General features: G+C 39.8%; 1 protein-coding gene across 5 annotated transcripts in view; it reads right to left on the minus strand.

Annotated features, from left to right (window-relative positions):
* The window catches only part of CACNB4 (calcium voltage-gated channel auxiliary subunit beta 4), a 268,168-nt gene that overhangs the window by 24,888 nt on the left and 215,902 nt on the right, over window positions 1–27,378 (minus strand). For all 5 annotated transcript variants that reach the window (XM_003832726.6, XM_034954283.3, XM_003832727.6 and 2 more), the window contains 8 exons: window positions 24,693–24,812; window positions 22,254–22,376; window positions 17,733–17,863; window positions 14,765–14,841; window positions 13,190–13,209; window positions 12,887–12,967; window positions 11,534–11,592; window positions 3,056–3,165 (listed from right to left, as the gene is read on the minus strand). In XM_003832726.6, the coding sequence (XP_003832774.1) occupies window positions 3,056–3,165; window positions 11,534–11,592; window positions 12,887–12,967; window positions 13,190–13,209; window positions 14,765–14,841; window positions 17,733–17,863; window positions 22,254–22,376; window positions 24,693–24,812 (721 nt within the window). The remainder of the gene's footprint in view (window positions 1–3,055; window positions 3,166–11,533; window positions 11,593–12,886; window positions 12,968–13,189; window positions 13,210–14,764; window positions 14,842–17,732; window positions 17,864–22,253; window positions 22,377–24,692; window positions 24,813–27,378) is intronic.

The raw sequence follows: 27,378 nt of genomic DNA on the forward strand, positions 1-27,378 counted from the left end.
ATGTTTTCTTAAGCTTCAAATATGAATACAATATTTTCAGAAGCAGCAGAAAGACATTGATGTGAACTGGACTGCCTTGGTACAAATAACCCTCAAGGCACTCTGAGTTTCTGTGTAAATGACTCAGAAATACCTGGGCCTTATTTACTCTGCACCAGCAATGAGGTTAAGTGTGGTTTCTGCCAGGAGCAAGGGCAGCCATACCTACTGCTTAACCAACACAAAACTCTTAGGCAACGGGCACTTGGGCAGAGGAAGAGAGGTGCTTGGGCAGAACAAGCCAGCAGGGATGCTGGAGAAGGCCACATTAAATACTGGGGTGAGCCCAATGTTTGGATAATATGTATACAGAATGTAATAAATACATTTTATCTGTGAGGCATATTTATCTATATAGCTCTTTTTTTTTTTTTTTTTTTTTAAGAAAAAGATCTCAGCCAAATCAAAAAATCTTGGCTACCTGGACTGATTCTCAGAGGGGTTCCAAATAAGTTTTCCTCATAATCCTATTCCAGTCAAATGGAGCCCTGGGGAGTCATGGACTATGATGCTGGAGGACCTCGATGAACACTTCTATAAACTGACCATGATGATTTGGGCCCACCTCTCTCCAGGATCCCTGTCACAAATTATATCCCTTATACTCAAACCTGTTCATATTTCTCCCATGCTTAAAACACTTCAATGGCTCCCCAGGGTCCAAAGCAACATTTCCCAAAGTGAGTACTCTGGAACAATAATCTCATAAGGTATCCTATGGGAAGAAGGGGGTTTTGTGTAAGGGTTATATTGCATACTATAATAGCTTCTCTTTAGAATTTCAAACATGCATTATCCTTCATATCTTCAAGGCTCTAAGTCTTGCAGAGAAGAAACCTGTCAGTTTAATTCATCATTTCCAAACTTATTTGACAATGGAAAACATTCTGAATGTAACAACTGTTACTATGTTGTAAAATTAACATTGCATGGGATCTATTTGGGAGATCTCTTTAGCAAGGTGCATTAGAACCCCAACACATTGGCCTCAATCTTTTTCAATCTCTTCTGTTCCTCTCAAATCACACCCCCAACTTCCCTGTTCTAAGCATGCTATACACAAATCTACTTGTTTCTCAACAACATATTTTTGTTTACATGTCAATGTCTTTGTACATTCCTGCCTGCCTTGAAGAACCAGCTCAAATATAACTTCTGAGAAGTCTTCTCACACATCTCTTAACCCCTACTCTTCTTTATACCCCTAGTTCCTTGTTCATAATTCCACTGTCACAGGTATTCTAACCATCTGTCTCTTCTGTCTCTTTGCCCATGGGTAAGATACTGTGTGTGGGTTATGTCTTTATTTCCTAAGTCTAGCACAATGCATGGCACATAACAAGTGTTCAATAAACATTTGATGAAGGAATCTACAAATGTGCATTAACAAGCACACAAATGGATCACATTGTGGTTATTATAAAATTAATAGATTGCCATGAAATTAATTCCAATGGTTGTGGGTTTATGACTTTACAGAGTAAAGGTAAAAACCATGAGGTGAGATATACTTTGTTTCTTCTTGTTTACACTAACATGCCCCCCATCCACCCCACTGACTCTGACAGCAGGTGAATGGATTGTAAGGAATGACTTCAGTGAATACACATGAAGCCCTTGGCAGGTGTCAATGGTTAAAGGAGTCAGACAACTCGGCTTAAGCTTTTAATTATCTTTTAGCCTCTCACCATACATTAGAAGGAGTACTTAAAAGCCAAAGACACTATAAGGAGTTACAAAATGGGTAGAAAACAGGAGAGCAGAGAATTGATGTTTGTTTGAGAAACTTCAACCTAACTTAATGTCCCTGTCACCCATGATATTTAACTTTAGTCATTACCTAATAGGATTCACCATCAACACTGCCATTGTACCTCTTCAAGGTCAAAATACTTTGCCTTTGAGCATGTTTCCCTCTGCATGTGGAAGGCTCTAAATACAAGACAAAAGAAGGGACCACTAACCGCTGGGATCTTCCCCTCACAAGCACTGACCACTACTCTATTTGGTATGTTTAGTAATCCTTCACAAAGCAACCATCCAACATTTATTAGCAATTATCACATGCCAATCCCATGTCAGGAACACACAGATAATATTTTGTACCTTCTTTACAAATTGCACGATCTTTGGCTCAAGGTCAGCGGGTTCTTAATGTGATGTTAGGGCATGCACTCTGTCTTGGAAATCTTAATTTTGTTTATTTTTCTATTATCTATAGAGCTAATTTCAACAGTTTAAAAAATGTAAGGCATGGAAGAGCCCTATTTATCCTTCCTAGTTAAAACAAGTTGCCCTCAGAATATGAATGTAAAGAGAATCCTAGGAAGTCATGAGTGGACTACACCACCCTTGGCAATCGTGGAGACCATGAACAGGCTTTCCAGATGAACGATGTAATTCACCAGCACTATGGACTCGCTTCTGTGGGTGATGATCCATCCTCCACAGCCCTGCTCACCTATGGCTTGATGGAGCTACTCACTTACAGCCTTTATTCTTCTCCATCATGGGGAATTTTAGGATGCTTTCCAACTGGTACCCCAGGAAAGACATGTTTAAAGTCCCTGCATGTTACTAATGGTCATTGCCATTCACAACACCAAGAACACCGTTATCTAGCTTTTCTTCTAAAGATCTCAGAAGGCTGAACACCTCATTTCCTTTTATGTCAGCTGTGACTCAGGTATGACAGATATCATTAGCCTTGTTGAGAAGCTGAGCAAAGTGGAGATGACTGGTTTCATGTAGTTAGGCAGGAAAAGACTAGGAGAGCCCATTGAGGATTCTTTCCACCAGACTACTAATTAGCTAATTGACTAAAGCTGAGAGACAGCAAGCTCTCGCTACTGCAAGACTCTGCTGCCTTCTTGTCCATAGCTAGCATTCTTTTTAGGTACTCAGTGCTCCCCCGTTCAGAATGGGGAACAAATTGAAAAAGACATTCACAAATGCACCATGTGTCAGCCCGGTCTGTAAGCACAGCTTGAAGAAGTACCACATTTGAACATCTTACCTAAGCTGGACCGGGTGTTCGAACGTTCAATTATTGCTCTCTTGCTGGGATTATTTAGGACAGACCTCTTAGCAAGAGAAATGTCAGCTGTCACTCTCGTTATTGATATCCTATGAATAGGAACACAGAACAGAACAAGCCAGTAAAAATGTTATGGGGCTCTCCAAGTGATTTATAACCACAGTACTTAATAACCAATTTACATACTACAGGGGAACCACAGTATAATAAACATTGGCCACAAGTATTTTAAACAGGCTCTGGCTAGTATCAGAATGCAAGCAGAGCAGAATGGAGGAAGGTTTAAACTGTTTCACACACAAAAAAACCTACTCCAGTAAAAATGTTCTTCCTCCATTATGGCCTGCCTTGCTGAATTTCCTTTATAATATACACCATACCAGGAAGGAATCAAGACATATAAATAAACCATGCTCTTTCTAGGAAGCAGCAATACAATTTGCCACAATTCATAGTTGATTTGCTCTTGAACAAGACCTTCAGGAACTACAAATGCTTTGCTCTGGCATTTAATGATGCCGGTCAAAGCTGGGAAACCCTCTTCATTTTGATTATCAAAGACAATCTACCAGTCTGTGGCTAAGTTGCATTCTTTTGTGATACACACGTGATTCTCCACAGGCCCAAAGGGATACTTCATTTGTAAGAACGTGAAAAAATGGTTTTATTTTTTCTGCATGCATAAGATTCTTCAGCATATTTGCATATGACTTTGAATGCATACGGTGGGCAGTCATAAGGCACTCTAGTTGAGAGTAATGTGAGTATTGTGCCAGGATTTGCTACGTTAGAAAGTATCCTTCGGTCATGCAAGAGAAGAATAAAGCAGGGCCTGGCATGGTGGCTCATGCCTGTAATCCCAGCACTTTGGGAGGCCGACATGGGTGGATCATTTGAGGTCAGGAGTTCAAGACCAGCCTGGCCAACAAGGTGAACCTCCGTCTCTACTAAAATACAAAAACTAGCCAGGCACAGTGGCACATGCCTGTAGTCCCAGCTACTTGGGAGGCTGAGGTGGGGGAGGTCATCTGAGCCCGGGGGGCAGAGGCCGCAGTGAGCCGAGATCACGCCACTGCACTCCAGCCTGGGAGACAGAGTGAGACCCTGTCTCAAAAAAAAAAAAAAAAGTGAAGAATAAAGCAAAGACATTGCAAATAAATGCAGAGGGGCATCTATTTGCATATGATTTATCAAATGAGAATATCTGCAACTTAGAATTTAAAGACGATTTTAAACTGAGATTGCTCAACTTCCAATTATCTACCAGTAGAATTCAAAGCTTGCCTCTTTAGGCCAGTTACTGTTACCATGGGCCTTTCTCCATTCTCATCTTCACAGCATGGTTCCCAGAAAGGAGACAAGGAAAGTAGCACCCCTCCCCTTTTATACTCAGTTAGTACACCCATTCTCTTCTGTTTTCAAACTCTTTGGGGATTGAAGCAGGAAGGAGGGTAGAATTATCAATTACTGAATCATATGTCATCTCATACCTGTCTGGGGACAACACTGCCAGCTATGTCAGGAGACTGTACCTGATTTCAGTGACCTAAAGCCTTGGAGAGAATTTAAAATAGTCCTTTCCTCAGATGTTTGGAAATCATTCTTTAAAACAACAGTCTGTGCAAAAGTTCTGGTGCCATTTTAAGCAAAGCACTGCTTGCCTGTGTCATTATGTTTATATGCTGTGGGTTGTCAGGAAGTTTTCAATTCTTAAATTTTTAGAACTGTTAGACCCTTTTCATTATTTGATGCATCTTCAAAATTGTCTCCCGCAGAAACCAAGAGTTTTTGCAGATACACCTCAGGGACTGTTCTGAGGACTAAAGGGAGGTTCAGTGGGCTCCAGCTTCACTATCCTCAGTGCCAGGTAAACATGTCTGCATTTCTGTTTTCTGCATTGGGGCTTTATATATGATTTCACTATAAAAAGCTGTTCAACTGCTAAAAGACACTGGAAAACACTGGTGTAACAACTTTTTCATCTTACCAAGAGGGAAACTGAGACACACACAGAAAGCTGCACATGGTTAGTTACAGCTCAGGTCTAAACTAGCCCCTGGGCATCCGGCCAGTGCCAAGTCACCTGACTCCACCATTCTCTTACAGTTCAGTGTTCTATAAGCCCGAATCTCCAGCTATGAGTCAAGTGGTCAAGCACGGATGCACAGTCAAGTCTTCGCCTTGCTCTGAGATAGTGAGAATTTAAATCAAGTTGAGGTAGAGTAAACCCACACCTGACTTTCTATTACTCCAGTTGCCCACTGCAGCTTTCAGCATGAAGTCTCATAGGCAGCTCCTTTCCTCTCCAGAATAGGGTTTGTGTGGGTTTTTTTTTTTTTTTAATTTAATTTTTTTGAGTCAGCGTCTTGCTCTGTCATCCAGGCTGGAGTGCAGTGGTGCAATCTTAGCTCACTGCAACCTCCACCTCCCAGTTTCAAGTGATCCTCCCACCTCAGCCTCCCAAGTAGCTGGGATTGCAAGCATGTGCCACCACACATGGCTAATTTTTGTATTTTTACTACAGATGAGGTTTCACCACATTGGCCAGGCTGGTCTCAAACTCCTGACCTCAGGTGATCTACCCACCTCAGCCTTCCAAAGCACTGGGATTACAGGTGTGAGCCACCATGCTCAGCGATGTGTGTTTATTTTTGTGTTTTTGGGTTTCTGGTTTATTTAAGAATGGAGCTGCTGGATAGAAACATACAGGCATGTTTCAGAGCAATCCAAATATATGACGAGAGACAAGTCAGTGGGTTTAGGGACAGAATTCAACTTTCTAGACCAATGATTTTTGGACTAATGATGTTTGGAGGGCCCAACAACCCAGAAAGTTGAATTCCAGTCTCCTTAAGTGAAAATAAAATTTTCTAGTTCTATACAAACAAGAGACTCTTGGTTCTTCAAATCTGAAGGGATTATCATCAGATTCACACTTTTTTTTTCTGAGTTATAAAAGTACTTTTACAAAGCTATTTTCAAACACGACCAAAGTTTGAAAAAATTCAGAAAAAAACCTTTTCGTGTGTTCCAATACAGGGAAAGATGCAGACAATAAAGGGCACGTTTTCTCATTTTATTTGCTAATACAAGTTAGTTTGCTAATACAAGTTATTGATTAATAAAAATACACATGCATAAAACAGAGCTCAGAAGAAGACATGCACAGCCCTAGAAAACCTTCAGTAAGACAAAATAGGAGTTTCCCTTTTCTGTGCAAAGATGCTTACTATTATCAAAACCAGACACCAAACCCAAAATTCTTTTTTATAAAAGGCTCTCCAGAAAAGCAATCACATTCACAACTGAACACTATCTAGCTTATATACTTTTTTTTAACTTAAAGTGGTATCCTTTCTACTTCTTTTCTTGCTATGCTGAGACCCCCTAGTCTCCGCTAGTCCCCCTAATTTCAGCATTCCCATGTACCTTGTTTGGTATACATCTCTAAAAAGTTCCCTTGGAAAACTTTCTGTGACTTGCTGGCCAGTAGGTAAAAGACTAATAGGAGTTTAGTTCCCCAGCAGACTGGATGTAGCAGCGATTGTTCCTGAAAACTAGCAAACATCATTCCCTAAATATAGTAAATCTGAACCCCAATTGTTGCTTATTTCCACTTTAGAATTCATCCTAACTGCTGCAATCCATCATGAGTTGTATTAGTTTTCTGTGATTTTCTGTGGAAAGATATTACTTTCAGTTATGACAGATTCATTAAAAAATAATTTGTATTTCCACGCTGGTAACGTAACAGCTGTAAGATCTGTCTATATTCTATCCTTGCTACATCCAATATGCAGCCCAGACAGTATAATAATTTTTGAAAACTTCTAGTATTAGTAGGGAAGAGTGTTCCAAAGAATGCAACAGTGCACTTTCAGGAGAATGGAAAGGCACAGGAGACCCGAGTATCTTCCTGGATCTTTGTCTTGGTAGTTGCATGAGTCATTCCATCTTTTGACCTCAGTATCCTAATCAATAAAATGGCAATAGTAGCTTTGCCATAACTATCTCATGGGGTTGCCATTAAGAGCAAATAAGGTTATATATAAAAGTGCATTCTTAAATAATTATTCATAGTGTCCTCTGTTAATAAACACATATATAATGTACACAAGGCAAACAATTATTGGAGATTTAAAGACTCGAAGGAGATAGTTTCCTTATGTCCTACTCTCAAAAGTGGGCAGTCTACCATGACCCCTCTCATTCCCAGAGTCCGTGAAATGTGGGTGAGAGAATCAGGTCAGATACATTGTACTCAAAACCTACTAATTTAAATATTCAAGTTTGACACTCAAGTGTTCAATTAATTATTACTGGTGTTTGAGTGGCTGTTTATGAGTCTGCATTTGAATAGAAAACAGTAGGAAGAATGCATAGGAGAATGAAATTGATTACAAAACAGAAGTTGCTGCTGTTCTTTTTCCATTTGTTGACTGCAATTAGAAATTATCTTCATTCTTATATGGCTTGGTTGCCTTGTGACAGCACCAATTGTTCCCATTTCTTTTTATTAATAAATACTATCGCTTTGAGTCTCCCTAAGTTGTATGTTTAGCTTCTTTTCTTTCAAATTCTTTCTCAAGCCCTTTTTTTCCCTTTATGTGTTCTTAGGCTAAAAGCATCCTTTAGCTTGAGATCCTATCTGTGTAGGTTACATGATGTTCATCTAAGATTTTTGGCCATGATCACTATCAGTTACAAATTGTCCAATAAATGTCACAGAGTTGATCTGATCCAGTTGTCAAAAGCCTAAAGTAACAACTTTTTGGGGGATTTGAAATGATTGGCATAGGTCAACAAACTGCAACTGGTTTGACTGCTGGCTGTTCAGCCTGTGAATGGTAGATTCAGCCAGCTGAACAAATCTCATCCAAATGGGTAATCCCCAATTAATATTTGTGGTGTGAAATGAAGAGAGAAGCTCCATGCCCATTGTGTATCCACTGTGTCGTCGTCAGCACAGGAATCATTGCTTCATGTAGATATTCAAAAATACAGAGGGCGCTCAGGAACTGTTTAGTATTGTGTTTTTCTTTTCCTTTCTTTCTTTCTTTCTTTCTTTCTTTCTTTTTTTTTTTTTTTTTTTTTTTTTATTGAGACAGAGTTTTGCTCCTATTGCCCAGGCTGGAGTGCAATGGCATGATCTTGGCTCACCGCAACCTCTGCCTCCCAGGTTCAAGTGATTTTCCTGCCTCAGCCTCCCGAGTGGCTGGAATTACAGGCATGCGCCACCACGCCCGGCTAATTTTGTATTTTTATTAGAGATGAGGTTTCTCCATGTTGGTCAGGCTGGTCTCGAACTCCCGACCTCAGGTGATCTGCCCACCTGGGCCTCCCAAAGTGCTGGGATTATAGGCATGAGCCACTGCGCCCAGCCTAGTATTCTGTTTTTCTTACATGTATTACAGTTAGGCCCCACAATAGCAGCTATAGCAATAAAATTGTATAATAAGTAGCTCTAAACTGACTCAAATAATTTCTAAGGTATCAAAAAAATCCCAAGTTTACGATTCTGCAATAGTCAAACTGTTGGACTTTCATCCAATTTGTTGAATTATTTTCTACTAAGATCTGAAAAGCAGATTAAAGAAGAAAGCCTCGTAGCCAACAGATCCCTTCTTTGTACTTTCTGAAAAATAATAGGACTTTCTCCTATTTTGTCTAACGTACTGCATTCATAGCCCATGAAACACAGAGTAGGTTTCCATTAGAACATATTGTTTATGCCGTGTCACTGTGCTAAAGCCTTCCTTGTCATTGTTCTCTTGGCTGGTTTCAATTAAAGACTATTTGTTTTTTTCTCTCCTTGTATCAATTGGTAAAACATAATGCAGCATGATGTTATAGCTCAAAACCTAACGATATTCCCCACGAAGAAGACATGTCAGAGTCAGTGTGACGCTACCAGCAAATTTCTTTCTTATCAAAGTCTCCACATACACTCAACCAAGGAACTCCTTATTGTTCATTCTGCTGCCTGGCCTCTTAATATTTGAAATCAAGTCCATTCTCTCACCCCTCACGCCTTTAATATCTACCTATCTTTCTCCTGCTGGAGAAATATATCAGATTTCTCCAGGGCTAAGTCTCTCTCCAGCTATTACTTTTGCTACTGCTGGGCTCTTCCTCCAGACCCTCTGCCATGTCATCAGACCCCATGAATACTTGAGATTGAGCATTCAATTTCTATTAAAACCAACTTCAGTAGTATGTGTACAGTAACGGATGCAAACAATTCTACTTGATTCAAGACAAATCTCTGCTGTTATAATTAAATAAATTCCCTTTTTCTGGGCCTCAGGATTGAGGAAGAACATCAGATTCTTCATTCTTGAAGGCAAACCTTTAACAGCACTGTTGTGTATAAGTATGTTATAGACCAAAATAATCTAACACGGTCTTATGGGATGGGATTTGTTCAGATAGGGCTGTTATGGGGCCAGTGGATTCGGCACTGCTCAGAACTGCCTTAGGTAACAGCTCCACAGGTTGAAACCATGTGACTCCATACATATCTGAAGGAACTGTGCACGTGCAACCAAGGCATGCTGGCTGCCTTCAATCCACAGGGACCTGCATGAGGGTTAGGGTTAAGGCCAGAGCATCAGACAGCAAGACCAAGACCAGCCCTATTAAGTTACAAAGTCAGAGTTCAGCTATTTTTTTGCAATGCTTTTTTAGAAAGTGTAATCCCAATAACCAAACGTTTCAAACAGAAGCAGGTTGTCTATCTGATTGTGGTTATTGGAGAAATGAGATTAGTCTAAAAGACATTTTATGTATCCTCCCAACTCCAATGCTCTAGGATTCAGGGCTTTTAACTTATTTTCTTTGAAGCTACTTCATTATCTGCCTATTTCTTTTTTAAAGAGAGTGAAATGGAACAAATACATCTTTCTTATTAAGCCTTTGTCCAGTAGATGAATGTGACGAAGGCTATTATTGATTCAACAAATTCTATCTCCTCTTCCTCCTGGACTGCAAGAGTGCCTCCGCTGCAATTAAGTATGACCACATAACCAAGTTCTAACCAGTGAAATGTCAGTTGCGCTACCTCCAGGCCGGGCAAGCTGACTAGAGACATCGTACCTGGGCTAAGGGCCCCAAATGACAGAGGGAACAAACTTTCTGCCCAATTCTCCCCTCCCCCAACTCTATCCTCCCTCCCAGCCAAGGAACACCTGCTTCAGACTGTTAAGTGAGCAATAATAAGCTTCCATTGTGTTTGAATCACTACACATTTTGGGGTCTATTTATTAAGGCAGCCTGACCTATATACTAATGTACCTAGAAGCATTCTTATTTCTTAAACTAAAATCTGTTTACTAACTTTCTATATTGTTCCAGAAACTAATGAATATTTTACCCAATTATCCAGAAAGCTTTTATTTTAACAAATGCATACAATTTATATTTAAAGCAATACCATGCTTGTTTTTATTCTTAATATACCAATTTATTAAAATCTATCTGAAGTTTTTCTACATTTTAAAATTATTTCGTGCATTTAGTGGATTCTCATAATTTAGCAAAGAGAAAGTGAGTGGCTTAATTACTGCCTTCAAAAATAAAGAATGTGATGTTTTTCTTCAATCCTACAGTAATAAATTGGATGCATTTGCCCATACTTTTTGATGCACCCCATTTAAATTTCCCACATTTCTGATAAATCTCAGGTTTTTTCATGTGGTTATTTTTACATGGACTGCATTCAGCACTGTGAAAGAGCTTAATATTTAGAATTGAGTCAATACAGGCTTTTTACCATTTCTCTGCAAAACAGAGAAACTTTCTTTAGAATTTTTCACAAAACTTAAATGATAAAATTTTTTAATGGCTAATGCCTGAGCCATATTGTTGATGGATCATAGTAAAATACATTTAAAAAAGATCAATAAAATAACAAGGACATTTCTAATAAAAACAACCCACAACTATAATAAATATCCAAATAAGTACTATTCCCTACAAAATGATCACTTTGGGAGGCTTATGATTAAAATAATTCTCACTCTCTTCTTTTGAGGAAATTCAGTACTTGACATTTATGCTTTCATATGACACACACACACACACACACACACAATTCCCAAATACTGCCTAGTTTGACCAGCAAGCCACTATACTCATGAGAAATATTATATATTTTAATTAATATTTTTTCATAAAAAACATTTTGGTATGAAATTATTAATAACTGAGAAAATAAAGATATATACATTTAAATAAAACAAATGGCTTATTTTTCTTCTCATGGTCCTTTCTTCACTGGGGACTCAATGTTATACTTCATATTTTCAGAGTTCTTTTATTATATTCTTCCCAAGAATACTGAGTTAACTTTTAACTAGAGAACTTCTGAAATCTCTGGAAACATAGATCTACAATTCAATTTATCACACAAGTTTGGTTAAAGGAAAATAAAAATACAAAAACATCTATATTTCTCACCTCCCATCAAACCTGTGCTTCAGGAAATCAAAGAGGGCTTTCTGCATCATGTCTGTTACCTTTGCAGAGGTGAGAAAAAAAGAATGAGGCAAACACAGAGAGAGAGAGAGAGAGAAGTCAAAAGGGAGAGAGGAGGGAGGGAAGGGCACTATGAGCCAAGACCTTATTGTAGCCATTCGTCTCCTAGGGGGAGGTTACCATGGAAGGTGTTTTTCATGCTTAACCATGTGCAATTGCTAATTTCCACCCCCCTTGGTTCTCCTCCAGGGTGTTGAGGAATAAACCAGCAGTGTTCACCAGACCCTCTTCCCTCTTCCCTCTTCCCTCGTTAGGGGATAGAACTGCTGCCAGGAGACAACAGGCTGGCTTTGTACACAGGTGCCGGGTATCCTTGGCACGCCTGAGTTGTGCCTGCCTCCAGTGAGGAGCAGCTAGAGAACTGAGGCCAGCACTGGACTCAGCCTTCCTGCTAGTTTGTGTATGTTGGCGGAAATTCTCCATGCCCATGGCTGGATTTTTGTAGACCACTCTCCTGCTCATCCCTCTGACATTTCCAACTCTGAGAAAGACAAGAGAGAAAGAGGGGGGATAGAGCCAGGATTCTTAGATCTGCCTGAAAGCGATTCATTAATTCATTCAGCAAATGTGTACTGAGTGCCTACTATGTGCCACACATTGTCCTAGCTCGATGGGAATGGTGCCCTGGAGGCTGCTCACCTTCAGAGTTTAATGTCACATTCTACCTATTTTTTAATCCAAGCTAGCACAAAGTCAAAACAAACATCTGAAACGAAGTCTCTACTCTTTTCCTTGTCACATGGTTTTGTTTAATCTCCAAAGTTCACTAATGTTTTAAGTGGTCTTTTAAAACATGTGCCCTTTAAAATAAATAAGCAGAGAAGGATTTGATGGCATATGCCATCATCTTAAAAACCCAGCAGGGTGAACTCTGTTTGGGCTTTAAAGGTTTGGGTTTGCTGGAAGATTGATTGTTTGTCCTCTTGTGCTGTTCATTCTCTATTACTTCTAATAATAATGAGAATGGTCAAGACAGATAAAGTCCGTTTCTTTGCATTTAATGTACAGCAAATCTTTGACCAGATCTTCCCATTGTAAATATTTTGAGGGAGGTATTTCTAAACAATGTAATACATAAAAGATGAGAAGTGTGCAAGAGAGGAAAGAAAGGGCAGAGGGCCTCATGAGCCCCACACGGTACCCCCTGCCTTCCCGTGCTGAGCACTGGCTTCCATCAGGACCCACGTGGAAACAGACCCTTGAGGAGCAAGCGTCAACATGACTGTCTCCTGGGTGCTCGATCAAGAACTGAAGAGTAACAGATGATATTTGTACCTCGTAACCTTTCAGTGACGGCCCCACTAACACCACGGGACGCATTGACGGCACAACATCATAAGGAGGAATGTGCTCCGTCTGAAAAAGATGATTCGACATGCGTGACAAGGTGAGGTTGAGCATGCCTCTCCACAGCCACAACATTCATAATTCTCAGGTTGAACGACAAATGATTATGAAAGTCCCCACCGAGGAGGCTCTTCCCTTATTTTATAGCCACTTGGGTCACTGAAATGGAGCATTGCAGGCATGTATATATAGGAACCTTAACAGTAGATTTAAAAAGGAAACACAACTTACCACTTTTTGCTTCTGTTTTGCTAAAAGACAATAATGAGAGCCATATCAAAATATGTAATCTCTGCAAATGACAGTACATGAGTTTAAAAGATGGAAGAATGTACCCATTTGTCCCTGTAATTATCTTCACCACCTTCCTATCGCCCACTTTGGAGAACCTGCCTTATGATTTCATTCTGGACACGTCAATTTTGAAGATGTATGAAAAACAGACAGCTTCCTCCCTGGTACAAATGACCTTATATCCTGATTTCTCACTGGGTGGGAGTTGGGTACAGGAGTTGAGAGCAACACTGGAAGTTCGGGCCAGCCAATCACCATGGGTTGTTCCTGTGCTGGACACAGCACAGTGTTGCTGGGAACAAGGTAGACAAATGCAATTTCATAAAAGGAAACAGAATAACCACTTGGGCAAAAATGACTATCACCTCAATCAATAGTTATTTTTATATTTGTTAACTCATAATTCTGCAGTCCCTTGGGCATTTTTGCCCATTTTCTAGAATATTGGCACATTTTTCCTACTATCTTGCTTCTAAATTTCAAATACATTTATAACCAGTTATTCCTCAGATAAATTTATAATGAGTTATTCCTGTTCTTTCCTGTTTGTAATAGCTAAAGTGTTCAATGTCCTGAATGTCCAACAAATGGGAACGAAGCAAAATATACTCAATAACTGATTAAAAGCGATTCTGTGGACATCCAAGCAGCTCCAGTCTAGTTGGGTACAACTCAGAAACCTGGTTTGGTTCAGTGTCCTGTAGATAAGAGGGCTTCACATGAACAAGGACCCAGACACTTAGAACCACTCCAGAACCAATCCAGTTGCCTCCAGTTTTGGTAGGCCAGAATAGGGCCTTGGACTTGCCATTCCAAATTGGTAATACAATTGGAATTGGTAACTAGGACACTGGATGCCCTAATGCAACAGCAGTTCTAGGCCAGAACGAAATTAGCCGATAGGAATCAGGGAATGTGGTAGAAGAAAAATTCCTACATGAATAACTCCATCGTTTCCAAATGTACCACAACTCCCTATTAGGCCACCAATATCTCTTCATTACCATTAATTCCAGGGCTTGGCTGTCTGCTGTCCAAATGTAAACGAGGCCCTCCCTCCTTTGGGCCCTGCCTCACTCTCTGCTTCAACCCTTCCAGCTCGGGCTGTACTAATACATCCTGAAATTCCACATGGAGACTGAAAACAGCATTTTCTTGAGAGTCTGCATCATTTTTTTCCTTTTTTTATTGGCCTTCACCATCTTAAACTCTGTCCGTTTCTTAGGTAAAATAATGAATTTTTTGAATATCAATTTACACAATGGACAGTTATTAACTCTGAGGGCTAAATAAGATTTTTCAAAATTATATTCTAATGACATGAATTTTTACTACCATTTTAAAGGAAATCAAATTACCATAGAAAACAAATGAGAAATGAAATATTTATTAGAGAAATCTTTAAATTAAGCCTTCAAATTGTTTCCAAATTAGCAAAAATACTTGCATGTGTGTTCAAATATTTTTAAAAGGAATACAGTGTATGAAAAAGAGTTTAACTACAACCCTCACCTGTTGATGTGGGAGTTGCTCGAAATGTCCCAGATACCATTTCTCCAAGACTTGAAGAAGAATTTCCACTTGATTTCCTAGGATATAGAAAAGGAACTAAAGACTCACTCCCCAGATTCTTTGAAAATAGAACTTGAGAGTACAAAGCTTTCTTTGGCCCTCATCCTATTAAATAACTCAAAACACACCAAATTCTGCTATAAAGAACTTCAAGAATCTATCCAAATGTTTTCTTTGACCTCATTTCTAAGAGAATGTGGAGAACTAGCCGAGACCTGGAATACTTTGCAAAAGCATCTCTTCTAGTTACTCAGTGCGGAAATCAGGCAAAACCGTCACTGACGGGAATGGTCTTATGAACTGCTTGTTAACCTAACACCAGGCACCAATGTGCCAGTCAGATGTCAAACACAGCTCAAAACAAGCAGTCAGACCCGGAGAAACCATTTCTTCTTACAAGATGATTATGTGGGCATCAGAATTAAGAACTGATCGTAGGGAATTGGTCACGAAAAATATTATTTATTTAAATAGAAGATCCTCAACTCTGGTCTCCTCAGGTGTGCTCTGGAAGCTTCCCTGAAGCCCACAAATGCCATCGGGAGCTGCCACCTTCCTACTTTTTGTCTTTGACAAAAAAGTTATATGGCCCATGACTGTAACAATTAAGAAATAATAATAACAATAAAACTTTGAAAATGATAATAATTCAGTTATTTTATTCAACAAATATTGATTGTACATCCCTGTTTTAGAAAGTAGAAATATGACAGCGGCATTGGGGAGACAAAATCCTTTCCCTTATTGATTCATATACTAGTAGGACATATCAGTACAGGTTGAATATCCCTTATCCAAAATGCTTGGGAGCAGAAATGTTTTGGATTTCTATTGTTTTCAGATTTCGGAAATTTGCACTATATACTTAGTTGAACATCCCTAATCCAAATGTCTGAAATCGAAAATGCTCTAATGAGCATCTCCTTTGAGCATCATGTCAGTCCTCAAAAAGTTTCAAATTTTGGAGCATTCTGGATTTCAGCTTTTCAGATTATGGATGCTCAGCTTATACCAAACAAGATAGATAGGTAAATATATAATATTTCTGAGAGTAATAAGTGCAACAGAGAAAACTAAGTCCGGGAAGGGATGGGAAGTACAGGGAAGGGGAGTGGGTACAATTTTAAATACAGTTGGCAGGAAAGGGGTCACTGAAAGGGTGATACCTAACAAAGATATAAAGCAGATGGAGTGGCCTGGTGTAAGAGTGAAGAAAAAGGTTCCAGTAAGAAAAAACAGCAAATGCAAAGACCCCAAGACAGGAACACATGCCCCCCATGTGTCTAAAAAGGGGCATGGAAGACAAAATTTTAGAAAAAAAGGGATAATATGGTTTGGATCTGTGTCGCCCGCAAATCTCATGTTGAGATGTAATCCCCAGTGATGGAGGTGGAGACTGGTGAGAGGTGACTGGACCATGGGGGCAGTCCCTCATGAATGGTTTGGCACCATCTCCTTGTGCTGTTCCTGTGACAATGAGTGAGTTATAGTGAGATCTGATTGTTTAAAAGTGTGTGGCACCTCCCTGTCTCTTCCTCCTGCTCCAGGCATGTAAGACACCTCTCCCGCTTGGCCTTCTGCTACCAGTAAAATCTCCCTGAGACCTCCCCAGAAGCAGATGCTGCCATGCTTCCTTTACAGTCTATAGAACCATGACAATTAAAGCTCTTTTCTTCATAAGTTATCCAGTTTTATAGAAGTGTGAGAACAGGCCGGGCACGGTGGCTCACACCTGTAATCCCAACACTTTGGGAGGCCGAGGCAGGCAAATCACGAGGTCAAGAGTTCGAGACCAGCCTGACCAATATGATGAAACCCCACCTCTACCAAAAATACAAAAATTAGCCAGGCGTGATGGTGCATGTCTGTAACCCCAGCTACTCAGGAGGCTGAGTCAGGAGAATCGCTTGAACCTGGGAGGCAGAGGTTGCAGTGAGCCAAAATTGCGCCACTGCACTCCAGCCTGGGCGACAGAGCGAGACTCTAAGGAAAAAAAAAAAGAAGTATGAGAACAGACTAATACAAGGGACAAGAGGGATTAATATTAATAATAGTATTGGCAAGTTATATGCTAAAAAAGATTGATAATTAAAAGTGGGGTAACTATACTTTTGTGATCTCCTATTACAGTTGGTGAGGTTCTTATTATGACAAAGGTAGGCGCCTAAAGAACACAGGAGTTTTTTGAAATAGAAAAGCGTTCAACAGAAAACAGAGGTTGAGGGTCAAGAGAAAGAGCTGCTTCTATTTTAGAACTTTCAAAAAATTTTAACACATATCAAATCAATGCTTCAGTGCAGGCTGCGACACAATACATGTAGACTCAGGATGATTTGGTTTCTCTTCTGTCAAGCTGTGCTTGTGTTCCTGGGACCTTTAAATACCTGCACTCTGAGATCTACATGCCTACTTCAGTAGCTCACTAGAGGTTGATTCACCTGAAGCTGTCTTCACCCAAATACCAGGAGACAAGAGATGCCACAAAAAGCCTGGGGTGGGGAAGGTACTATCAGTGCCGGGACCTGCACGTACCATCACATTTTGTGCCCACTTAAGGGAGAGTCTCTGTAAGCGAACCAAGAGGAGCCATACTGCTGGTTCAGGTCAGCTCCCACTCACTGTGTGGAGAAAGAATGCCCGAAGTGACTCTCCTAGAGGAAAGCTTGGGTTCCAAGGAGGGCTTGCTGAGGCCACAGAAAACAGTCTCTGCCATGGAATTTATATGGTCTCCAGTGGTGTTAGGCTTCAGCATGCACAGAGGATAGAGAACTATCTGAAACTCTTCTGTGTCAGTTTCGGAAACACCTTGCACACAGAAAAGTATCTTCTACTTTGAAAGCATACACCCTTGAAAATATCACCCAATTTTCTGACCAAAAAAAAGTGCATAGAAAAGATGGGAACGTACCCTCCGTGAAAACGTCCTCTTTTTTGTTCTTGCTGAATCCGTATGTTCTCCAATCTGAGTGGACTTGGAATGAAGCCAATTTCACAGCCCTCTTTCACCAGCCTTCCTATCCACCAATCATTGTTATATTTCTGGAATTCAGAAATAAAATTGCTATCAATAGTAATTCACTTATCTTCACATTGTTTATTAATCTTAGGGGACAAGAAGAATAAAATGCTATTTATATGATATGATATACTATATTTTATATAAACTATATTTTATATGTATATGTGTGTATACTATATTTTATATACTATACTATATACCATATTTTATATAAACTATACTATATTATACTATACTATATTTTATATAAACTATATTGTATATGTATATGTGTATATATCTATATATCTATACTATATTTATATAAACTATATTGTGTATGTATATATGTGTATATATACCTATACTATATATTAATATAAAGTATATTGTATATGTATATGTGTGTGTATATATATCTATATATACATATAGATATCTATATACACATAGATAGCTATATATACACATAGATATCTATATATACATATATATCTGATATCTATATATACATAGATATCTATATATAGATATATATCTATATATACATAGATATCTATATATAGATATATATCTATATATACATAGATATCTATATATAGATATATATCTATATATACATAGATATCTATATATAGATATATATCTATATATACATATATCTATATATACATACATATCTATATATACATACATATCTATATATACATACATATCTCTCTCTCTCTCTCTCTCTCTCTCTCTCTGAGGTAGATGCATAGACTAAAGCAGGGTTCTGCAAACTTTTTCTGTAAAGGTCCAAGTAGTAAATATTTCAGGCTTTGCAGACCACGTGGTCTCTGTTACAATTAGTTGAATCTGCTGTCCTTGTGTGAAAGCAGCCACAGACAAACATCAACAAGTGAGCATGGCTGTGTTTCAATAAAACTTTTCTTTACAAAAAAGAGAGTGGGTCAGACTGGACCTGTGGGCTATAGTTTGTGAATCCCTGGACTAGTGTCTGGTCCTAACCTTTGGATTCTTTTGGTCTTTGTCAAGAAGCTCTAACCAATTCTTAAAGAACATATTTTATAAGGATAAATATGCACCAATGTAACTGGAAGGCAAGACGGATATGTCTGAGATGAAATACATTTAATAGTCCATAATTTGTCAAAAGCTTTCAGTTAAAAATTCCACAATACTATCTGTGGTCTAATCTCACTGGGGAAGAGTCATGATCTTTCAAATATAGATTTGCAAATTAAGGTCCATCTTACTACTTGAAGAAAAAGATGCCTACACTTACAAAGTCTGAGCATATTATATATTTGCATGTGAAATTTTGCAAGTAACTTCCAAACGCTCTGAAGCCCAAGAGGAACTCCAGAATTTCCATTTAAGTTAAGTTCCATGACATGTAAACTCAAGACCCAAGTCTATGAGAAGGCTTCAACCAGTGTGGGGTGAGAGTCTGTCAATGTGGGCTTATTTGGTGGATTGGCAAAACTGCATTTCTAATTATACATTTGCTGAATTATACAGCAGAAAGCAATTTAGTTCAAGCTCCCTGCCTCAAGGAAAGGTTTCAGCTAGGTCACTTCTACAAAATAGATACCAGCTCTATTGTTTAAACTCTCTGAAGATGATTCTAAAAACTTCCTTTACTGTTTTTATCAGTGTTGGGCAAGATAATTCTCTCCTATTTTGACCCAAAATATATATATTTATAAACATATACTTTTTTCAAAATGTAACAATGATATGTAGTATATTTTGCTGAGCTCATAGAAAAGTGAAATTTATATATATGTCTGTGTGTGTATATATATATATATATATATATGATTCTGATACATTATGAAGGAGGAATGGAAGGTTTCATTGAATAATCACACCATGAAGTTCTGGGTAAACTTTAAATTATTCTGAGTAACAGCTTCACACTCATGAGAAATATGGTCTGGTAAGAATTTGGCCTTTGTTATGCACACAGCTTCTCCACGCATACTATATGAGTGGCATATAGTATGAGATTGCATTGAAATAAATGTAAATTGAGGGCTGGGCATGGTGGCACATTCCTGTAATCCCAGCACTTTTGGAGTCTGAGGTAAGAGGATCAGTTGAGGCCAGGAGTTTGAAATCAGCCAGGTAACATAGCAAGACCCTGTACACACACACACACACACACACACACACACACACACACACACACAATTAGCTGGGTATAGTAGTGCACCTGTAGTCCTAGTATACTACACAATTAGCTAGTGTAGTGTACTACACCATTAGCTAGCTATACAATTAGTGTAGTGTACTATACAATTAGCTAGTATAGTAGTATACTACTAATTACCTAGTGTACTACACAATTAGCTAGTGTAGTGCACTATACTAGACTACACAATTAGCTGGGTGTAGTAGTGCACCTGTAGTCCTAGCTACTTGGGAGGCTGAGGCTGAGATGGGAGGATCACTTGAGCCCAGGAGTTCAAGACTGCAGTGAGCTGTGATTGCATCACTGCACTCCAGCCTGGAAAACAGAATGAGAACCTGTCTCCAAAAAAATAAAAAAGAAAAGAAAAGAAAAAAATGTGAATTGACCTGGTATAAAACCTTGAACAATCTAGGTCTTAGTTGTTTTTCCCCACTTTCCTGTCTTTTAGTATAACAGGCCTAAAATAATAGGTCTGTTTATTTTGGAATTAACAAAGGGCAAAGGGACCCTTTTAGAATCTTGGGTGCATAGGTCTGGAATTTAAATTTTACTGTGTTGAGGACAAAACAGACCATGAGTCATAGTTTCCTAGGGCTTAAGTTACTTCCTGAAATGAAGTGGCATAGCCCACTGGAACACTCATTTGTTAAACGGCACCCAAATGACTTTAAAGGGCTTGCTGAAATGGTTAATTCAACTTCCCAAAATGTTTTAACTTAGTTCTAGGAAACAGCAAAAGCACAGTGAGAATCTGACTCAGAGGGAATGAGTTTTTTGAGTTACTTGGGAGAAAGTCACTATGTAAAATCAAGAGCTTAATTTGACTATCATTTGGCTTACGTGACAAGCATAGTTGTAGCTTTTCTCCGCATTTAAGCTTTTTTTTTTTTATTACTGAGAAAGTACTTAACATGGTGCATAATAGATGGCCTTCTAAGTGATGGATGAGAGGAAAGGCTATAACTTGATTATAGAAATGTGTTCATTTGTGTTGATGTTCTGGGAGCTTGTGCCAGCTCTCTACAGAGGTCACCTCGGTGTTGTTCCAACCCTTCTCTATTTGGATTTCCCTAAAATGATTAGCACTTTCTATTTCAAAGATGTTTTCTTATCTGATAATTTCAAGACATGAAAACAAGAGGCTCTGGTCCACATAAGATTACCAGCTCAATGTCACATCAAACTGCCAGACTGAAGAGAAAATCGCTGATCAACAAGCACATAGCTCAAACAGCAGCCAGGACAAATTGAGACCTTGATACAATGCAGGAAAGCAATCAAATACAAGGTTGGAATGTTGGTGTGAGTGAGTGTGCATGTCACATGTAAGAACATCTCTTACCTTTTCAAGTGGTGCTTCTCCTTGGACACAGTGGGTATTAGCAACTAATGAATATGGCTTGGGCATTTTTGATGGAAATGGTGAGACATAATCAACTTAACCATTCAGATGCCAGGGCACATGTTTCAGGTCAAGAGTTCTTGTCTTCTAGACAAATGTAGACATCCTCACCTCATATACCATCAAGAAAGTAGAGGCCATGGTTGAAGTTGATGGGTCCTCAGTTTCCTATTCCCAAGGCCCTGAAGTGTCTGTGCCTGCACTCATCTTTTCCCTGCATGTCACAATGAATTAGCATTCTTCTTTCTATCAAAGGTCTGTCCCTCCACTAGGGGTCTTGGATCCCACCCTTCTTGGCTACTCAAACACTTTACCCTTTTGCCTTTCTGTTTCCCAGAGTCCTCTGCCCTTTTCTTAGCTGTAAATCTTTCTTTGAATGATTATACACTCTAGTGTTGGTTCCATGGTCAAGGTGCACAGCACTATAGTCTACATGTCTATAATTACAACATCCCCTGTAAACAGTCCCTTCTGGGTAGGTGCCGTGCCACCAAACTTACATTTTCCAAAGTTGGATCCATATATTTATGGCTCTGCAGTCACAGAAGGGGATTTAAAGGTGCCCAGAGGACCATAGAGGTCTGTCAGAAATCTATGCTATAATTTTAAGGTTGACTGTGATTTAATGTTGTCAGTGTGTGATAATGCAAGCAATGATCTCAGACTTCTCAATCTTAATGAGAATGACTAGATTTGGAAGGCTCAGCAAATTAAATGAGGTACTGCACTGGCAGCTCCTTGGGTCTCCTCTCTGGCTAGTTTGGCTCAGAGCTGATTCCTGGCTTCAGCTTTTTGTTAGGTGAAGGGATGCAGTATGTTCTACATTTACCTCTTTAATATGTAGAAAGTCTTTAGCATCAAAGGAGATAGCTGTGCTTGGAACAGGCACATCCTCGTCCAGGGCGCCGCAGTAGCTCACATTTGTCTTCACGGCAAATGCTACAGGTTTGGACTAGGGACAGAACCATGGAATAAGGAATGAGGAAGGGAGGAGAGAGGAGCATTTTTCATATTGAAACTCTGATAGTACCAGGTAGTGAGAAATAACTTTCCAAAGAGGGATCTCAAATGAGTTTTACATTCTCAGGCAATATCAAGAAACCTGCAGAGATGACTCTGAAAATGATTTGGTCCTATCAGCCCAACCATTTTTCCTCTCCTGCAATACTTTCCAATATTCCAAATTTTAAAATGTGCTCTAAAGTATTAAGAGGGATAGACAAAGGCAGGGGAGGACAGTCTCTTCTCTAATCTTAAAATCTGTGTTTATTTTAAATGATAACCAATAGCTTCTTACCTTGGAATACAGGAAATGTGTGCAAGGTCTTTTTAAAAAGAAAAAAAAAAGGTGGGAAGAGGATAAAATAGTATTTTTTAAATAGTCCAGATCTGAAAACGTGTGGGATTCTATACAACAGAATATCTGGTCCTGCCGGGGAAAAGAAGGGTTAGTCAGCGTCAAAGCTGATGGGCAGGGCTCTTCACAGATCATCTTCTCTCTAGCTAACGAAGCTGGTTTTGAAACTCTTTTTACACAAATGCCTCTCAGCAAAGTGCTCTCAGGCTGGCACAGCCCTGTGGGGACACGTAAACCACCAGCCTAAGCAAACGGTGCTGCCACCCAAATTCGGGTGACCACACTGGTCACAAAACAGATTCTGAAAGAAAATTTTATAACAAAAATTAGCCACAGTGAGACACAAGATTCCTGATATTCCGAGCTGCTTTGTTACCAGCTTATGTATTTGTGCTGGGAATCTGACTGGGGAACAGCAGTTAAGGCTGAAACCTCACTGATGTCCCTTCACATGTACTGCAAGAAAAGCCCCTTCCACCAACAGAGTACAGACATCATAGGTGTTGAGGCAAATGAAGACACCTAATTTGACTGCATCATTCTCCTCCCATCTTTTTTTTTTTTTTTGAGACGGAGTCTCACCCTGTTGCCCAGGCTGGAATGCAATGGTGTGATCTCAGCTGACTGCAACCTCTGCCTCCTGGGTTCAAGTGATTCTCTTGCCTCAGCCTCCCGAGTAGCTGGGATTACAGGTGCACACCACCACGCCCAGCTATTTTTTGTATATTTAGTAGAGGTGGGGTTTCACCATGTTGGCCAGGCTGGTCTCTAACTCCTGACCTCATGATCTGCCCGCCTCGGCCTCCCAAAGTGCTGGGATTACAGGCGTAAGCCACTGCACCGGCCCCTCTTTTTTTTTTTTTTTTTTTGGTAGGGTTTTGCTCTGTTGCCCAAGCTGGAGTGCACTGGTGTGATCTCAGTTCACTGCAGCCTTTATTTCCTGGGCCTAGGTGATCCTCCAACCTTAGCTTCCCAAGTAGCTGGAATTACAGATGTGAGCCACCATGCACAGCCTCTCACCTCTAAATATTTTACAATAAAAATAGAAAAGGGAAGGAATTCACTTTATTTGGGCTTCTGTTTTTTCTTCTTCTAAAAATCAGAAGACTGAACCAATATACTTTAGGAGTCTGTCACGTAGGGGAAAGAGGACAGACCGGCCATGACCTTGTCTTGTATTTTGCTATTGTGCATAAAATTTCATTGGACAAAAAGGGTCGTGCTTCAAAAAATCAAAAAGCAAACAAACAAACAAAACAAAGTTGGAAGCACATGGAATGGGAGATCCCTAGTGACTCTTCTGGTTCTAACTTTCAACCATGCAGTTGGTTCCTTGCTGCTTCCTGTGGATGCAGCGATTTCTATGGAGGCCTCTTCTTGTGGAATATCTGAAGGTCTATTTTGGCAATGGCCTTTATTGCTCGTCTTTGCTACACTTCTCAGAGTTGTTCAAAGTCCTGAACTTCACACAGAACTTGAGGTGGGATACCGAAAGCAAGAGAGAAGAGTAGAGAAACAAACAGGGCGATCCACAGAACAACAGCACACGTGTGGCCTGTAATAAAGGCTGAAGTAATGGATGAGGAGGGGCCAGGAATAGGCAGGGCCAGCTGGTACCTGGGGGGCTGTCTGCCAACACTGGGCATGGGAGGCTTGATATTGCTAAGTTGGAAGACAACCAATAATTCACCACCAAACCAAATACAAAAAGGTGAAGGTTCTGAGGAAATGCCTCTTTGGAGATGTTACTAACCTCAGTTAGAGGTGAAAGGATCAGAGAGCTTCCCAATCTGGAGCCTTGTTAGAATAATCACAAAAAGATTATTCCAGAAATGTGAGGTAAGGGAAGAGCAGCTGGTAGCCACTGAGCAACGACCCACTTTTGAGCCAAAGAGAAGGAAAGAGACTCACCTTTGCTCTCTCAAGCTGGATAGCTGCTTGCTGTTCTCTCTCCTGTCGAATTGCTTCCCGGTCCTCTTCCAAAGAGACATCGGAGTCAGACGGCCTGCTTGTGTAGGAATCCGCTGAACCCTGGCAAAGAAAACAGAATAGTTTCAGATGATGTGTAGCTTCTTAAATTGTCACATCCATAACAGTATCCTGGGGCGAGTTCTTTTTCATTTGCCTAAAATTTGATGCACACACTCCATGCCTTATTGCAGATATAAATTTAGATGGCAGAATATAGTTAAGCATCTGAGTTATTCGGAAAGTAGCAATGTTGTGAAGAAAAATATTTTGACTAGATTAAGTGCTAGGAAGTAAACTGCAATGAAAATTATGTGATACTCAGCACCAATTCTTCTTATTTTGTGCTATATTAAGCCCATATCACTTGCGAAACGTTAGTTTTCATCCATCTTCTCTTTTGCATATACATCTAAAGGAAAAAGAGACTCGGCTTATTACAAAAGATAAATCCTACCTGTATTTGGGCTATGGGTCATCTATTTGTCTAAGATTTCAATATAGTAAAGCATCATCTTACATTAGTAAAATGATTTTCCAGTTTCAATGTCAACACTATTGAACTCTTTCACTACTAAAACTTCAATCATTGTCCTGCAGCAGCCCAGACGTGGTCAACAAGAACACTGAGCAGAAAAACAACCTTGAGGATGAAAACAGGGATGTTCTCAGTTGAAGCCCACACTAGAAGAGCTATTTAAACAGCACTGAAGGCTGGGCACGGTGGCTCACGCCTGTAATCCCAGCACTTTGGGAGGCCAAGGTGGGTGGATCACCAGGTCAGGAGTTTGAGACCAGCCTGGCTAACATGGTGAAACCCCATCTCTACTAAAAATATAAAAATTAGCTGGGCATGGTGGGGGGCACCTGTAATCCCAGCTACTCGGGAGGCTGAGGCAGGAGAATCGTTTGAACCCGGGAGGCAGAGGTTGCAGTGAGCCGAGATGGCACCATTGCACTCCAGCCTGGATGACACAGCAAGACTCCATCTCAAAAAAAAAAAAAAAAAACAAAGGCCAGGCGCAGTGGCTCACGCCTGTAATCTCAGCACTTTGGGAGGCCGAGGTGGGAGGATCACGAGGTCAGGAGTTCGACACCAGCCTGGCTAACATGGTGAAACCCCGTCTCTACTAAAAATACAAAAAAAAAAAAAAAAAAATTAGCCAGGTGTGGTGGCGTGCACCTGTAGTCCCCACCTACTCAGGAGGCTGAGGCAGGAGAATGGCGTGAACCCGGGAGGCGGAGCTTGCAGTGAGCTGAGATTGCACCACTGCACTCCAGCCTGGGCGACAGAGCGAGACTCCGTCTCAAAAAAAAAAAAAAAAAAAAAAGTTCTGAAATCCAGTCTGACTGATGTGGCGAAGTTAAAAAGTCAACCCCTTCCTTGCCTCCCCCGCCGCAAAAAACCCTGGAGGTTTGTCTTATGGCTTCTACAGGAACATCACCCTTACAGTTTCCTTAAGCTGGCATTAAAAGTTGATATTTGCATAGATGGTAACATTTACACAGCAGAGGTATTGGGAGGACTGGTGTATTTGATTATGTTTCATAAATCATGCACAGGTTTTGAAAAACATAGACCTATCCATATAGCTGAGAATCTGCTGTCCACTGAGGGGGGAAAAAGCTTTAAGAAATAGTTGACTGCTGAATCTGGTCCTTTGAAAGTTTTTCTACATGTAGAAATGTTGACTTGTGAATTTGTTGCCTTTAAGGGCAACTTTGTCTCTCAGTAGAGGCCATCATTCTAGCAAGGGTAGCATAGATTTTCCTGGCAGCCTAGAACAAGAACTCCTGGTTAGCGGTTTTATCAGAGTGCCCAGTCAAGTCCTGGTTCTAAATTTTGCCTCTGCAACATACTGCAGAAAACTTTATAGAAGTTACTGGACCACTCTGAGACAGTCTTCTTGTCTATTAAAGAGGGACAGTGCCTACTTCACAGGATTAAATGGAATAAGATATAATGAGCAGTAATATTTACTGAGTTCTTGCTATCACACCAGCATGGGCTAGATGTTTTGGACACTTTATCTCACTGAATCCTTGCAGCAGTGGGAAGGCTGAGATTCAAACTCAGGTAGCTCAGCCTTAGAGCCAGCAGATTCACATCCCACACTGAGCTGCATTTGACATTAAAATACCTACTCCAGGACCTGGCACATAATAGGCACACAATAAATCAACTTTTCATCCTCATTTCCTAGTGCTGACATTTTCACATTGATAAAAACAAAAAGCATTAATTTCTCAATGATTATCTATGCACAATAACCCATCTTGAAATGTAGCCATTTTTCTTACTGTATTTACTGCATAGAAGATGTACTATAAACCTGATAACCGCAATGTGTCCAAATCCATGAACTTTATATAGTGCTTCTGAAAGTGCCCTTTATAGAGGAAATGTATTTGTTAACTGAATTATAATCAAATTCTTCTGTGCAAATCTACTAGGGAAAAACTTTGGACCTACAAAACGAGTAAGTGCAGGGTGACTTTCATAGACGTATTCATTGCCTAAAAAGAGAGCTATCTTGAAGTCCTTTAAAGCAGAGAGTTCTCTCAGAATACATCTTTTGTCTGAGTTTAGGTATAGCTGCATAAAATCCAGAGTAAGAGAAAAAAAAAA

This window comes from Pan paniscus, chromosome 13 (genome assembly GCF_029289425.2).
Source record: "Pan paniscus chromosome 13, NHGRI_mPanPan1-v2.0_pri, whole genome shotgun sequence".
NCBI lineage: Eukaryota > Metazoa > Chordata > Mammalia > Primates > Hominidae > Pan > Pan paniscus.